Source organism: Brassica napus, chromosome A1 (assembly GCF_020379485.1).
Source record: "Brassica napus cultivar Da-Ae chromosome A1, Da-Ae, whole genome shotgun sequence".
NCBI classification, from domain to species: domain Eukaryota; kingdom Viridiplantae; phylum Streptophyta; class Magnoliopsida; order Brassicales; family Brassicaceae; genus Brassica; species Brassica napus.
In genome coordinates, this window is record NC_063434.1 from 3,999,625 (window position 1) to 4,016,771 (window position 17,147).

Below are 17,147 nucleotides of genomic sequence, written 5' to 3' on the forward strand. Positions count from 1 at the left end.
TTATTAAAAACAAATCTTTATTCATCCACTAGAACTTAAAACTTATTTTATAATCGTATCATAACTATTCAACTAAAGTGTCATGATCCTCCATCATTGTGTCCGAATGGTCCTGTGTTGTCTTCATATACAAGTCACCGCTAAGCGGAAAAAACAACCTGGAAAATGGGAAAGAAAAATCTACAAGTTGTATTGGTGATAATAAAGTAAGGACTTAAGGAGTAGACTTTGTAGATGTTGGTGTTGCTGTTATCTTAATCGCAACCTCGCACGTTGTCTGTTTATTTTCATTGATGATGATACGTTGAAGATTTTGAGGAAACGTAAAAAGAGAAGAGAAGAAGATGAGAGCTAATTGCTCTCTCTTTCTCTGCCTTTTGTTTGCCCTTGCCACCTCCATTTTAGTTCACGGCCAAAGCCAAACAGGTTCCCTATTCTCCCCTCTGTATTATGTTTTGAAACGTTGTACAACATCTTGTGTTGCAAGTAATCACGCAATGTTCTTGAAGATGCTTGAAAAGTTGTGATATAAACAACTTTACTTGCCTAGGAAGTAACCTCTCTTTCTTATCTACTGATCCAGGTTACATCAGCATCGATTGTGGCGCACCTCTTAAAGGTATCGAGAGAGACATTGTCACTGGTATCAGCTACACCTCCGACGATGATTTCATCACCGCCGGCGTAAACTTCAACGTCTCTGAAGAATACAATTACCCTGCAAACCCTAACTTACCCTACGTCCTTGCTGATTTAAAAGCCTTCCCTCAAGGAGACAGAAACTGTTACTCCTTAAAACCTTCAGATGCAAAAGACAATCTCTACCTCATCAGAGCTTCTTTCATGTACGGAAACTACGATGGTGGGGTCAACAAAAAAGCTTTGCCCGAGTTCGATCTTTACCTGAACGTGAACTTTTGGTCGACGGTGAAGTTCAAGAACGCTTCTGAGCAAGTCTTTATAGAGATCCTGACCTATACAGAGTCAGAGGTTATACACGTTTGCCTTGTGAATAAAGGTAGAGGAACTCCTTTTATCTCAGGCTTGGAGCTAAGGCCAGTGAACAGCTCAATCTACAATACTGAATATGGAAGAAACGTCTCATTGGTGTTATACCAAAGATGGGACATAGGATACTTGAACGGAACAGGACGGTACCAAAACGATGTTTATGATCGTATCTGGTCTCCTTACACTTCACTCTCTTGGAGTTCAATCAAGACAACAGGGTATATCGATGTTTTTCAGAGTGGCTATATGCCTCCTGATGAAGTTATCAAGACAGCTGCTTCGCCTAAAAGCGAAGATGATCCAATGGAACTGTCATGGACATCTGATGATACAAATGCTAGGTTCTATGCATATCTTTACTTTGCGGAACTCGAAACGCTCAAGACTAATGAGAGTAGGAAGATGGAGATATGGTGGAACGGTTCCCCTTTTTCGGAAGATCCTTTCATTTCTCCTTTTGAGTATTCAACGACTTGGTCTGCTTCAAGATCATTTACTGGTGATCACTTGATATCTCTTCATAAGGCAGAAGATTCAACACTTCCACCAATGCTCAATGCCATTGAGATCTTTACAGCGCAATCTCTTGACGAATTCTACACCGCAACAGAAGAAGGTGAGTTTTACATCTCTACTTAGATTTGTAACCGATGGTTTTCACAGTTTCTCTTGTTACTTGCAGTTCAAGCAATGGAAAACATAAGATCTACTTATAAAGTTAAGAAAGTTTGGAGTGGTGATCCTTGCGCTCCAAGACTATACCCTTGGGAAAGTGTTGGATGCAGCTACAACAATAACAATCATCATATCAAGTCCCTGAATCTTAGCTCAAGCGGGTTACAAGGACCAATAGTAATAGCTTTTAGAAATCTCTCCCTTCTTGAGTCATTGTGAGTATACAAACACAAACCATACATGCACATTTTCCACTACTTTATTAAGATTAACTGTTAAGAGAAGTATGCATTGTTTCCAGGGATTTATCAAACAATGACCTACAATATAATGTACCTGAGTTTCTGGCTGATCTAAAACATTTGAAATCACTGTAAGTGAGCAGACATATATAATAGCCCTGCCTTGATATATTTTAGTTATGTATTTGTCTATTTACATTTTACTTTTGTTGCAAGGAACTTAAAAGGGAATAACTTCACTGGGGTAATCCCAAAATCTCTTATGAAAAAATTTCAGGAGGGTTTACTTGCACTCAGGTAATGTTTTCTAGCGTTTTAAAGAAACGTTATACAACTCAAGTACTTTCTCACTGCGAATGTTATTGATTCTCTTGTCTTTCTATCATCAGTGTGGATGAAAAAAACCTTTGTAACTCAAGTTCATGTCAAGAAAAGAAGAAGAACAACATGATTGTGCCAATAGCTGTAGCCACATCAGTGATCGTCCTCCTTGTGGTTTTGGTGATCATATGGATAATACTAAGGCAAAGAAAAAGAGGTGAGGCGTTTTGGAATTTTCACTTCACCCTTACAAAATTTGAAGTCGGTTTTTTGCTGAAAGAAGAAAAACGAATGTTTAGTTTCAGGAGCCGATGCAGGACCAGGACCAATCCCACCTTCAGGAAAGAGAAGGTTCAGAGACAATGCAGGACCAGGACCATTCCTGCTGCCTTCAGGGAAGAGAAGGTTCACATATGAGGAAGTCTCTAGCATTACAAACAACTTCAATAAAGTAATAGGTAAAGGAGGGTTTGGTATTGTGTACCTCGGTTCCCTAGAAGATGGGACTAAAATTGCTGTAAAGATGATAAAAAATTCTTTATCTACAATGCCTAATGGAACATCATCATCTTCATCATCAACACGGGCTTCCAAAGAGTTCCAAGTCGAGGTAAGCTAAAGAACACCAAAAAGAAAACTTATTGGATAGTTCTGAAGTGTAAAATGTTTTGCAGGCAGAGCTTCTTTTGACAGTCCATCACCGGAACCTAGCATCATTTGTCGGATACTGCGATGATGAACGCAGTACAGCTCTCATATATGAGTACATGGCCAATGGCAACTTGCAGGAGTATCTTTCAAGTGAGAAAGCAGAGGATCTTAGCTGGGAGAAGAGACTCCATATAGCCATTGACGCTGCACAAGGTTGGTTTCCAAGATATCAAACCTGGTTTAGTCTGGTTCATGTGTGAAACCTTTGTTTTCCTCTGCAGGGTTGGAGTATTTGCACCAAGGTTGCAGGCCACCGATAATACACAGAGATGTTAAAACAGCAAACATTCTTTTAAACGATAACTTGGAAGCCAAGATTGCTGATTTTGGGGTTTCTAAGGTCTTCCCTGACGACGATCTCACCCACGTAGAGACTGCTGTCATGGGCACTCCCGGCTACATTGATCCTGAGTAAGTTTCCTTTTACATGTCACCGGTTTAGTTTAGCCAATATATCACATGATCAGTCGGTTTATTTGATCTAGGGTTGGCTAATCCTATTTATAATAAACTAAATACATTTCACGTATGCATGCATGGTGACAGATACTACCGAACGTTCATGTTGAATGAGAAGAGCGACGTGTACAGTTTCGGAATCGTGCTTCTTGAACTCATCACCGGTCAGCGAGCTATCGTGAGAACAAAGGAAGGAGAAAAAATAAGCGTCATCCACTTCGTCGAGCCTTTCTTGGAGACCGGAGAGCTTGACGGCGTCGTGGACCCGCTGCTTCACGGCGACTACTCATCGGACTCAGCATGGAAATTTGTGGAGGTGGCAATGTCTTGCGTCAGAGAAAGAGGGTTTAACAGACCAGCAATGAACCAGATCGTGTCTGAGCTGCAACAGTGCTTAGCTGCTGAGCTGGCTCGTGAGCCAGAGAGATCATCAGAAGGAAATGGTGACAGAGAAGTATACTAAGCAAATTTTTTTATTTGACAACTAAGGAAAATTAATTAAAATGATGTTTGATCGTTTATGCTCATTTTGGTGTGTGTTCATATATATGATTGATTCTAATTTCTTTAATACTCTATTTTAATTTATAAATTCCCTTTGTGTTTTTGTTTATGAGATATATATATAGATAATTAAAATAGCAAGTTCTGATTCTAATTTCTTTAATACTCTATTTTAATTTATAAATTCCCTTTGTGTTTTTGTTTATGAGATATATATATATATATATATAGATAATTAAAATAGCAAGTTTTGATTCTAATTTCTTTAATACTCTATTTTAATTTATAAATTCCCTTTGTATTTTTGTTTATGAGATATATATATCAATACTATTAAAAGGGAAGGAGTCTTAAAAAATCTACCTATCAAAGTAGTTTGGACCATTTTATTTAACTCATTATTTTTTTGTCTTACCTTAAACTTAGACTAACACTATGTTACCATATATTTCTCTAATAATAATTTATTCAATTTCATTATTTATTCAAATATCACTCCTAAATCTTAATCATTACTATTACTATATTTACCATTTTGACTTTTAATTGTAAAATCATTGAAACTAATGTTTTATATTATCACTTTTATCATATAATATATAATTTAAAGCAAGAGAAGTTATACAACATATATGTGTATATTTTAACTTCCTCTTTCTTTTATAATAACGTAATCATATCATATATAAATTTCCCACTAAAATCTCATATTATATACTAAACTTTCAATCGTCTATATTTTGATAGATATTTTCATATTTAAAAATGAGTTTTTTAAAAATATTTCATCAACCATGTTTTTGTACAATAACGTTAAAAATCTATATCAAAAGGTTATTGGACCCGATATGGATGTAATGGGTCCAAATCCGTTCGGGTATTTAGGATCCTAAAAAGATTCGAAAAATCTGAAAAATATCTGAAACACGAAAATTACTTGAAACTCCAAACAAATACCCAAAAAATTCAAATACCTAAAAATTCAAAATCTTATTCAAAATCTGACACTGAACTGAAAATACACAAAATTTTATCCAAATACAAAAACCTAAAAAACACAACATATTTATGATCAGGTCTAGGGTAGGACCGGACTCAAACAAAGACATGTGGATCCAAAAAAAACCCCACTAGGTTATCTTCTCTCGATCTGAACTAAACCTATATTTCCGGGTCTGTTAGGTTTGTTTTTTCGATCCGGATATAATTCTCATGCCTAAAAAAACTTACGTAAAAGTGTACATATAAAATATCAAATAAACTAATTCATAGATTATATAACTGTTAAAAAATATATTTTTTGATATAATAAGATTTTGTATTATAATATAATTCAAAAAATCCGCGCTTTTCAAGCGCGGGTCAAAATCTAGTAGATAATTAAAATGGCAAGTTTTATTCCTTTATATCAAAGTGGTAACTGGAAAAATGGCAGAGGAAAAGCTGAGAGTAGCATCAGTATCAAATGGGCACCGTACTGGACGATCGTTTCTTTGAACACTCAAACACGCAAAAGCTTCTCTGTTTCTTCACTACTTTTGTCTTTGACCATAATTTATTGCAAGTTAAAAGGGTTGTTCTGAAAATTATCTGAGGATCAAAGTAGTAAATAACTGAAACCTTTCTGAGATGCCCCATGCAGAATATATAGTACACTGTTGTCTTATAAGACTAGAGAGTGCTGCTCATCGTTACTTTTGACTCATATTCAAAAGCTGTTCTCTCTCTTTCTACATAAACCCTAGTTTACATCTTCTCTGTTTCCAGCTTCTCACTCACTCTTCATCTCCTCTCAATGGCTCCCCCAGGTTTCTTTAAGATCTTCCTCTCCCATTTCAGCTCTGAATCCATGGTAATATCTTCTCTTTCTCTATACTTTTTTTTTTGTCTTGTCATGGACTTTGAATCAGTTTACTTTTTTTACTGTATGTACGCCTCTTGAGATGAAACTAAATCTTGTTATTGTGTGTGGAAAGCCTCTGTTAAGACCTGACTATTTTAGTAGATGGCTCTTGAGTCCTTACCTTAAGAGTATTTTCTTGTCTATATTTTTAACTGTCTGTACGTCGTCTCTTGAGATGAAACCAAGTCTTGTTTATTGGTGTCTGGAAAGCCTCTGTAATAGTCAGAGGTTTCAACCTGACTATTTTAGTACTCTTGATCAGTCTAACCTTAAGAGTCACTCTTGTTTATATCTCTTGAAAGCTAGCTTTTGATTAGTGGTTTGCGTTGTGCAGGCGATTCCAGCGTCGTATTACGATGAGCTACCACTTGTTTTGCCCAAAACAGCGCTTCTCCAAGGAAGTGATGGTGGATGCTTCTGGAAAGTGGCTATGGTTAAGAGGCGAGACGAGGTTTACTTTGGACAAGGGTGGTCTAAGTTCGTGGAGGATAACTGTCTCAGAGACGGAGACGTGTTGACTTTCGTTTATGACGGATCTCGAAGTTTCACGGTCGACATCTATGGTGGCAGTAGAGCATGTAAAGAGGTCAGAGCTGTTGCTCAAGTTATATCCGTAGATGATGATGATGACAAAGAAGACACAAACACTTCTTCAGAGCCTGAGATGGCGCAGACTGTCCCCAATGCCAGAAACCAAGGTCCTAAAACACTCACTCTTTAGCATTTTTCATCACTTAAAAGTCATTTCGTTTGATTGCTTTTTTATATATACAAAGAAGCTCTGTTTTAATGCTCTGATATTTTTGTGTGCTTTATACCTCAGAGGATTCCAACATCATTGAACCTGAGGTTGCACAGAGAGTCCCAAGAACCAGGAACAAAGGTCTAAAACACACTATATTATCTTTCTCAATCACTTTAGTCTCTTTCGTTTGGTTGGTTTTTATATTAACAAGCTGTTTTTTTTTATTCAGGAAAAAAGAGAGTTGTTGTTCAAGATTCTGATGATTCGTTCATCTCAGAAGATTCCAACAGCTTGAGTGACAGTTCCTACTCTCCTCCTAACGATGACACACTCCTTGACGTGACCCCAAAAGTTACAAACTCAAGGAAGAAAGGTTTAACTAAAAACACATAATCATTTCCCTGATCTTTCTGTTTATATATATATATATATATATACGTAACTGTGTTTGTTTGTCTCTTGACTCTTTACAGGAGAGCTCAGATCAGTAAACTCTAATGTTGGTTCAACAAGTAAAAGCTCTGGTTCAGTGTCCAGGAAGAGACGTAAGCTTCTTCATTTGCTTTGGTTTCATTATTTACCCTTACTGCATCATTAACCTATGTGACAGATACTTATTCTTGAAATGTGTTTTTGTTGACAGAGTCTACAATCAAGAATCCAGAGGTGTATCTGGATGATCCCAATAATGTATGTTTTGAGATAATCATCAAGAACAGGATATACGAGCTGGTAAGAACCCGCAGTTAGACTTTCTTAATTAAATTGTTTAAGTTAAAAGAGAGTTACAGATTTGTCTGACTAATTTTTATTGTAAACTACAGAACGTTCCTAAGCAAATAGTGAAAGACTATTGCCTGAAGTTCCAAGCTTACGTGTGCTACATTGACAACCACGGGAAGCTAGAAGCGAGAGCAGCAACGTGGCAGGATCAGCGTGTGACTATCAAAAAATGGGAGCGCATATGCAAGAGGAACGGACTGAAGAAAGGAGATCGTCTCTTGTGCGAGATCTTTCGAAAGGAAGGTCTTGTTTATGCAGTCAAGATCCATGTCGTCACTACCACCTCCTAGATATGAATTTCTAAACCGTTTATTAGTATGTGGTGTGAGCAAAGAGAGATATTTGAGTTGCTCCAAGTTTATGGTTTCTCAGTTTGTTGTGTGCTCTAAAGACTTTGATGGATCATCTCTATGTTTTTAGTTTGTTTTTATTTTTTTATCTAAGAGGAGTTTGTTGTCTGAGTTCTAGTCTTTTCCTAGTTCGAATTAGTCTGTATTAATCTCAAAAACATGGCATAAAGTATTAATGTCATCAAGATTCAAATTTGGAGTATAACACAACCAATCTCTATGCTTATGAAGTTGTAATGTAAGACTGCAACATTGGAATCCCTACCACTACAAACCACTTTTAATCGCATTCTACATCAGAAAGTCGTATATCCATACAACACTTGAAAGTAAAATGTTTCTGATTGATTCTGTTGCGTCCAAAATCTATACTGATGGAAAAAAACATAAGGATGATTACACAAATATTTTGTAATGTAATAATTTTTAATAAGATACTATTGTTAATGGAATTTCATATATTAAGAAATCCTTCTAAAAATGTTGAAATACAATTATAACCGTATTTAAGAGGATGTTTATCCCTAAGGAATTGGGTTTCTTAGTTTTTTTTTTTGTTTAAAAAATTAAAAATTAAAAAACAAACCAATCGCGGACCGCCATGAATTAGTGGAACCCACAAACAGTGTGTAAGAAACTCACTAAAATTGATTCTTAATTAGTAATTTTTGTAATCGATTTTTAAGAGTTTTGTGGAGACTTACGCACTCAAAACCTCATTAAAGACTCCGGATAAAGATGCTCTAAAACTAATATAAAAATGTTATAAAGTTATGATTTAGTATTATACTTATTGGACTTATTTTAGGTGGCAAAATCCAAGAACGTTTTTACAAAGTCACTTAACGCGTCATCGTCATCACTATTTAACCATTTGTAGAAAAGTCAAATCTCCTTTTTCCTCTTCACCGTATGATCGATACTTTTATCCGCCCTTCTCTATCGTCTCCAAAGTTTGATACTTTCCCGTGAAGATCCTTTCTTTTGGATCAAATTCTATAATGGACCACTTGCATCTGAAAAAATCTATTATGGACCCCTTATAATTTGAATTTCTTTTAGAATTAAATTTAATATGAAAAGTCAGCAAAATGTCCATCAAACCTAAAAACTTTAACTTATTTACCAACCCAACCAACTAAATCCGAACCCAAACTCAATACCCAAAACCCGGCCCATATTCATTTAACTTTAAATATTTAAAATTATTTTTATCAGTTGTACCAGTTGTACTAGTTGTACAGTTATATCAGTTGTACAGTTATACCAGTTGTACAGTTATCAGTTGTACTAGTTATACAGTTATATCAGTTGTACTAGCAGTACTAATTGTACATTTGAACTAGTTATACAATTTATAATAGCTGTGGCATTGTTGTTTTTAAATAGAAAGTGTAAAACACCGATTATAATAATATTTGAGTTTTAAGAATTTTTTTCATATCCGACCTGGATTCGTGGTTAAATCAATAGACCCGATACATTATACATAATCCGGTTCATATTTAATGAAAAAAAAACGTTAATTAAAAATTAGATAGAGCCCGGTAAAAATCCAAAAACTCACTATTAACCCGCTAAAAACACAAAATATCTGATAGTATTTTTTTAAAAAAATTGATGGAATTACTCATATATTTTTTAACATTACATAAATTTGTGATTCTTTAGAATATTATGAAATTTTATTAAGTTATCCAAATAAAAAATGAAAATATAAAAAAGCTTATTGATATGAAAATATTAGTTTATTTTCGTTATTAATAACCTATTATAAGTTTGTATTTATAGTTTAGATTTAAAAATTGATCTGGAAGTTGAGTTAAAAAATCCTTAAAAAAGAATGGATCCTTACGATAAATCCCTAAATACTTTGGAAGTTTCCTTAAAAATCTCAATCACCATAGCGGCTGATCCAATTGAGAAAGCTGATTTAGATAAAAAAAATCTCCAAAATTCACTCTTCCCTGCATGCATGTCTCAAAGAGCCATCCAACCAACTCTGGATTTTATCAATAGAAATATACTTTCACCGAGAAAACAAAAGATGATGCATAAGCCATCACAAGTCGAAAAAGAATATATTATTTAACAAAATAAATCATTTTAATCAAATAATTTTGTTAAAATTACATTTAATTAGTAAATGATATAAATCAGTAGTTTTAAATGATATATATTTTTGAATAACTTCTTAAGTTGAGACTAATTTTTTGTAAAATGAACTGATGCAAATAATTTATATTTTTACATCAATTACTAAATGAATTGTTGTAAATTATGTGTATCATCACTTTCAGAGTCACTTTATAATTGTACCGACTGTACATAGTTGTACTAGTTTTTGAGTTGTAATGGTTTGTGCATAGTTGTACTTTGACAGTGAAATTGAAAAAAAATAGTTGTACCACATTAAAAATAAATATACCCCGGTTGTATTACTTCTATATGTTTAACTATCTGATATCACATATAATTGAATCATAAATTTTGTTAAAATGCATTCGGTGTATGTTTTCAAAAATATAGTGGACAAACATGTAAACAAACCCTTAAAATATAAGGTGGAACATGGAAACTTATGAGATATTGTAAATAATTGCCAAAAAACATTTAAAAAATAAAATTGTTAGGAGAGACCATTATAAACACACACTAATTTGGTCATTTGACTACTTTTTGCATAAACAAATAATGACAAGTGATAATGATATATATGAATGGTACAACTAGTACAACTACTCGAGGTCAGTGTTCAACCACAATGTTTAAAACATGATACTTGTTTAAAACGTAATACACATTTAAACAATACTAAATAAAACAATAAATAGTTGTACCAGTTTTCTAGTTATACCGACGATACATAGTTGTACTAGTTTTTTAGTTGTACCAGTTTGTGCATAGTTGTACTTTGGCAGTAAAATCTAAAAATATTAGTTGTACCTCATAATAAATACAATTACCTTAGTTGTACCACTTCTTTATGTTTACATGACATTGCCCGGTTACAATGAAATCATCAATTTCGTATAAATACATTTCATGTATGTTTTCCAAAAATTATGTAGACAAATAAGTTAACAAACCTTAAAAGTATAAGGTAGATCATGTAAACTTATGAAATTATGCAATAATTGTTTTTCCAAAATTTCAAATAAATTAAGAGAAACTTTTTGAATACATACCAATTGGGAATGAGATTGTTTTCTCATGTAGAATGCCAAATTTATTTTATCAATTTCTGAATGTCAAATTTGTACCAGTTGTACCAGTAATACTCATCTAATATATAATAAAAGTATATCAATTGTTTATATATCTAGTTTTAGGGCTTTTACTAATACTTTCACATGTAAAAATATGTTTGATGTTTGTAAAGATAAATCAAATATATTCATAAAAGTTATAGTTACATATGTTACGTAAATGATAATCATTAAATTATTTTGTTTTTGTGTCTTTAGCATAAATGCAGTCACGTAAAACATTGGGAGTGTCGTGCCGATAAATAAAATATTATGTTCTTTGTTTAATCATCAGAAGTAGATGACAAAAAAAAAAATCATCAGAAGTGAAAGTAAGAAAACAAAATAAAAGGTTGAGACTTTATTAAGTAACAAGCCGGATGTATTGACTTTGACAGACTATAAAATCTCATAGATAATTTCATAAGCTGGTAAGCCAACACTGATCACTTAGCTGCTTTTACTAGACCTGTCATCTTTCATATCTTTTGAGATTATAAGTACTTTACTCTCCAAAACATCTTTAAACTTCCTACATTCCACAGAGAGACCATCCAATTGCTGCAGATTTCAATACACATCATAAGTTAAAAACGCAAAAGGCCACTTTAATTTTTATAAGAATTTTCAGTGAAGTGTTTATCTCGAGAGGCTTAACATCAAAACTCTGACTGATCCCACTCTTATTGAAGATGTATCTTTGACAGAGCTCAGTCTTGGTATAGGACCTGAAAAAGCTGTTGATTCAGCTTCCATTTCTCAATACTTAGGCCTTGAAAGCAAGATTTTTCATGCATGTCGAGTATGCTATACTCGTCTTTGACACAAGGGATCACCAGAGGTCACATAAGAGAGATGAGGGAAAAGTGACGGATAGAGAACTTAGAGAGGACAAGCTGTGGTGGTGAATCGTAGTGTGGTGAAGGCACATGGGTTCAGTGAAGATTTCAAGCTCTGGTCTTGGAAGAGAGAAGGCCACGGTGGATAAAGAGCTTCATCCACGATGCAGATGTCATGGAGTCGAATACATGCTGAGCACCGAAGCTGTTGGGATCGCTGGGATCGATGTCTCAATCAGGTTTGGTTGTGGCTCACCAAACCGGCGGAGGAGTTGGAGAATAAAGCTGAGAAGAGGTTGTGGCATCAGAGCTCAAGATAAAGCAAGGGATGTCACGAGTTTTGACGCCATTTAACATGGTGGATAACAAGCTTCATCTTTGATGCCGATGCAGTGGAACATGGTTGAAGACGATGAGTAGTAGAAGAAAAGACGCAGAGAATGAGGAAGAAGAAAACCCTACGCCGGCGACCACAATTTTTTTTAATTTTGTGTTTTTAATTTTATTTTAATTTAGTTTCATTAAGGGTGTTAAAGTAATTTACATGATAGAGGTCCATACAGATTTTTTTTGGATGCTGTAGATTATTTTTTGACCTTTTGGTCCATATGAGATTTTGGTCCCTTTCTTTTTCAGATCACACACTTTTTCATCTGATCTTCAACAAAAAACACCAAATCTCCCATTTAATTAGCTACTCAGAGACTCTCCAGACCTTAAAGGCTTGATTTTTATTTCGTTTTCTCTTTGTCTCCATGAAGAAGGTTCTTCATCGAAGCTTCAAGCCAGCGAAATGGTAATACTTTTTTTCTTCTGGGTCATTGAAAGATTGCAACTTTATGTTTTGTAACGCTTCCTGTTTCTGTAATGAAGCAAAACCACATTGCAAATGGCGGCGTCGCGTCTGAAGATACTGAAGAACAAGAAGGATACGCAGATCAAGCAGTTGAGGAGAGAGTTGGCTCAGTTGCTCGAGTCAGGGCAGACCCAGACGGCTCTAATCCGGGTAAGCAATCAAAAATCGGATCTTTTCATTCATCCATCATTGTAGAATTGTGTATGCTTATGAATGATTATTTTTTAAGGTGGAGCATGTAGTGAGAGAAGAGAAGACAGTGGCTGCTTATGAGCTCGTTGGTATATACTGTGAACTTATCGTTGTTCGTTTGGGTGTCATTGACTCACAAAAGTAAGTTCAAATATCCAAAGTTTTGTACTTTTGTTAATGTGTAATGTGTTGTTGATCATTGTTTGTTGGTGTGGTCTTTGCGTTAGAGCTGTAAACTGGGCGAGCCCATGTCCATTAGCCCATATCCATTTGTCCATTCATTGTTTGTGGACAGCAAAGTGACCATGTCTATTAAGAACCATGTCCATTAAAGACCATACCCACTAACACCCATATTTTTATGGGCTGCCATGGGGTCCATAATGACCATATAATAAAATTTTAAATTTTAATTTATAAGCATACAATTATATATAAAAGTTCATAAAATTAAAATTCATCCATAAATTCAAAAGTACAACAATACATAAGTTCATAAATACAACAATTACGGTTTTGGTGGGAAAAATTGATTTTGCAGTTTTGGCGGAAAAACTCGATTTTGCAGTTTTGACGGAAAAACTCGATTTTGCAGTTTTGACGGAAAAACTCGATTTTTCAGTTTTGGCGGAAAAAACTCATTTTTGCGGTTTTGGCGGAAAACTCGATTTTCTAATTTTGGCAGAGAAACTCGATTTTTCGGTTTTGCCATGGGGTCTATAATGACCATATAAGAAAATTTTAATTTATAAGCATACAATTACATATACAAGTTCATAAAATTAAAATTCATAAGTACAATAATACATAAGCTCATAAGTACAACAATTTCGGTTTTGGCGAGAAAAATCGATTTTGCGGTTTTGGCAGAAAAACTCGATTTTCCGGTTTTGGCGGGAAAATTCGATTTTTCGTTTTGAAGAAAAACTCGATTTTCTGGTTCTGACGGGAAAATTTGATATTAAAATTTAAGCGAAAAAATCGATTTTACGAGTTTAGCGGAAAAACTTAAATTTTATAAACCTTAGGTTTTGTGACCATTGGACAGTCCACGTCCATAAAGCCCAAAACCAATAAAGACCATTTTCTTAATGGTCTTCCACATTTTGTCCAATGAAAACTAATGGGAAAAATGGGTTTGTCCATATTAAACCCGTTTGTATATGGACATGGGCAACCATTGGACGGCCCGCCCATTTGACACCTCTACTTTGCGTCCAGGACGTGTCCTAATGATCTTAAGGAAGCTGTTGCGAGTGTCCTATACGCTTCCAAGAGATTATCAGATGTGGCTGAGCTAGCTGATGTCGTTAAGCATTTCTCTGCGAAGTACGGCAAAGATTTTGTTTCAGCTGCTGTTGGGTTGCATTCTGACTCTGGTGTGAGCCGCTTGGTAAGTTTGTTTGCTTGTATTGTTGTTTTCCTTTCTCTGGTGTTTGTAGGAGAGAGCTATTCTTGATGGTGATGATGATGATGATTCTCTCTCTCTCTCTCTCTCTCTATGTATGCTTAGTTGGTGGAAAAACTGTCTGTTAAAGCTCCTGATGGTCCAACGAAGAACAAACTGTTGAAGGAGATTGCTACGGAGCATAATGTAACATGGGAAGCAGAAACTTTGGTTGAGCCAGATACAAAGGAAAGTTTATTGTCGGTTAGTAATTACATTTTCATCTCCTTGGTGTTAATTTCATCTGCCTCTTGCTCTAGTATCTGTTTTCCTCAGTAGCATTTTCAAAATTTTGAGCAGAGTGGAGCAAGTTCCTCTCAGTCGGTGAGTGGAATAAACAATCAACCTCCCAGTGTTCAAGCTCCATCTACTGCTAACGTGGCGCATAGCTTCTATGAAACTGATGGAAGATCTTCAAGCCGCACTGCATCTACTGATTACTATCATCAAGATCCAACACCTTCTGGTTAGTTTTTTAATGCAAAAACATTTCTCCTGTTTTTTTTTGTTGTTCTTGTTTGTGTTACGCGTTAGATGATAACACATCTGTCTTTTCTTCTACAGGAGAGAGAACTGATGGCAGAGAACACAGACCACCGAATCCAGGTTATGTGGATTCATCTCCATATGAAACAGAGTTTGTTGATGCTACAACTGCTGCACGTTCAGCTGCTGAATCTGCTGAAAGAGCCAGTTTTGCTGCACGTGCAGCTGCTGAGCTTTCAAGTAAAGAGAGAATGAGGAGGACGATGCAGAGTTCCACAGAGTCGCGGAACTCATCCTCTTATGATGATATAAGAAACGAGCCCTCACATAGACATAGTAGCAGCAGCTCAAATGTGCAAAGCGGAGGTTTCATTAAAGAAGAAATGCCAAGAAGCAGTTACAGGCAAGAAGAAGATCAATCTACTACCAGGGCAGAGCTTTCTAAGAAAAATGTTGATGAACAATCAGAAAATGCTTCTTCATGGAAGCGAGGTCATTCTCGAGATAACTCATTGGAGATGAGGCCTAGTGATTCATTTGCTAAAGTAGGCAGGGAGAAGCAGCAGCAGCCAATTAAAGATGAAGATGTTCAACTCAAGAAACAGCCAAGCTTGGCTTCTTCAGGATCACACAGAAGCTATTTTTCTGATGATGATAACGTCACTTCCTCGGACCATATGGATGCACCAAGCATCTTTGAGGATACAGAGAGACAGAGTCACGGTCATGATGTTGCTCCGGCTTTTGATGATCATAGCTTGTTTTTCGATAAACCACAATTCGACACAGAAGATGCTTATGGCGATGAGGCAGAACATGGATTAGGATTTTCATTGCTTGGAAGCAGCAGCAATATGCCATCAGAGACACATTCATGGAGTTTCAAAGGAGACAAGTCTCTGGGACAACAACCTAGCTCATCAACCTCACAGGTTCTTGAAAAGGAGAGGCCAAGTTCTCCTATATTTGATGATTGTCCTACAAGTCCTCCACCTTCTCTGCATGAGCCCAAACCGTCTGCAAAGTTTGACGATTATGACCGAGGTTCAGAAAGTGAAGAAGACGATATGAGAAACAAAGGAATGCTTTCTGGACATGTAGAAGAAAAGCCAAAGGTGACAACATCTCACAAGTCACCAGTAGCTGAAGCTCCTGATGATTTGGGACGCTACTTTTTCCCCTCAGACACAGAAGACCAAGAAGATGATTCCATGCCACTTGAAGAGTCCGACGCAGAAACTCCTAAAGGTCTTAGCTATGGAATGAGCCCGCCAAGAGATAAGACATTGTCTAAGTCTGTAAAAGAGCATGTTCAAACAGAGGTTGATCCTCCTTTGCAGACAATTCCTTCTAGCAGTATCAGTCAAGATCTTTACACTCAGAAAGCAAGCAACCTGGACAAAAAACCAAGCTCTATACCTCCATATTCATCTTCTAGTGATGATGAAACAGAGATGGAACTTCGAAAGAGAGTTTCTTCCAGAAATCAAGATAAAAAAACTGAGCTAAGCACAAGGCCGACACATCCTCCTTCGCCTGTCACTCATGACGACTCTAAGGAAGGTATCCCTACTCGAGGTTCTGTTAGACGTCAAGAGAAGAGGACGAACAGGACCACCCCTGCTGCTGTCTCATATTTCCACTCAGTGTCCAGTGATGATGAAGATGATAAGAGAGATTTTCGTAGAGGTGGTTCAGGCGTTCAGACCAAGCCGTCTATATCCATCTCACGAAGAACAAAGGGGCAAGAGAGAAGATCATCCCTGGTTACTGCAAAAACTGAGAAAGACTCTCATGATCAGGACTCTATCACAAAGCTAATACCTGAGGCCAAGCCAATGGTTAAGAAACAGGAGTCAGCTTCTTCGAGCTCTCTTCCAAAAACAGAAAAGGCTTCTCAAGAAGCTCCTCCAAAGCTAGCTTATAAGGCGAAACCACAGGCTGATGAAGAAAGGCCAGCAGCTTCATCTTCAAGTTCTATTCCAGAAACCGTGTCATCACCAGAACAAGTAACTCTAGCGAAGGAGAAAGCTAGCCATGTTCATCCCAAGCTCCCAGATTACGACGACATATTTGCCAAGCTCGGGGCTCTGCGTCGCTGAACTTTTACTGATCTCTACCCGTCTGTTGCTACATTGTTTTGTCAGCTCTTATTCTTTTGTTTGAGTATTTGCTTAAAAGATTGACCTTGAGAGTATCCTGAGGATTATTTTCTTGCCGTGAGATTACTTCATTTGTTATATGTACAAAACATATACTTGACTTTCTTATCAGATTGTATGATGATTGTTTATCTTAAATGTGTGTAAGCAAAGTTATGAGGATGGAGTATATGTTTACAAACTGAGAACTAATCTTTGATTGGTGAGCCACAG

At 36.0% G+C, this 17,147-nt stretch overlaps 3 protein-coding genes across 4 annotated transcripts; all 3 read left to right on the forward strand.

The window, feature by feature from the left end:
* Positions 1–177: 177 nt before the first annotated feature.
* LOC106355604 (probable LRR receptor-like serine/threonine-protein kinase At4g29180) lies at positions 178–4,030 on the forward strand. The gene is given in 11 exon segments (XM_048781406.1): positions 178–426; positions 584–1,627; positions 1,694–1,901; positions 1,988–2,059; positions 2,145–2,225; positions 2,318–2,466; positions 2,549–2,859; positions 2,924–3,113; positions 3,182–3,371; positions 3,507–3,848; positions 3,850–4,030. Coding segments are annotated over 11 exon segments (2,727 nt in total). The 5' UTR covers positions 178–344; the 3' UTR covers positions 3,908–4,030.
* A 1,307-nt stretch (positions 4,031–5,337) lies between these two features.
* On the forward strand, positions 5,338–7,964 carry LOC106371993 (B3 domain-containing protein At4g34400). Its single transcript, XM_048781433.1, has 7 exons — positions 5,338–5,775; positions 6,161–6,524; positions 6,650–6,709; positions 6,801–6,944; positions 7,045–7,116; positions 7,215–7,303; positions 7,396–7,964. Exons 1-7 carry the CDS (start codon positions 5,719–5,721, stop codon positions 7,642–7,644), a joined length of 1,035 nt encoding a protein of 344 aa, XP_048637390.1. The 5' UTR covers positions 5,338–5,718; the 3' UTR covers positions 7,645–7,964.
* A 577-nt stretch (positions 7,965–8,541) lies between these two features.
* Positions 8,542–17,096, forward strand: LOC106386514 (nucleolar and coiled-body phosphoprotein 1). 2 transcript variants are annotated; one of them, XM_048781415.1, is made up of 8 exons: positions 8,542–8,680; positions 12,414–12,587; positions 12,665–12,797; positions 12,877–12,980; positions 14,061–14,232; positions 14,353–14,490; positions 14,584–14,752; positions 14,851–17,096. In XM_048781415.1, exons 2-8 carry the CDS (start codon positions 12,547–12,549, stop codon positions 16,872–16,874), a joined length of 2,781 nt encoding a protein of 926 aa, XP_048637372.1. In that variant the 5' UTR covers positions 8,542–8,680; positions 12,414–12,546; the 3' UTR covers positions 16,875–17,096. The 2 variants fall into 2 exon arrangements, with proteins under 2 accessions (XP_048637372.1, XP_048637373.1); XM_048781416.1 differs by having other exon boundaries at positions 8,543–8,680; positions 14,587–14,752.
* Positions 17,097–17,147: the final 51 nt, after the last annotated feature.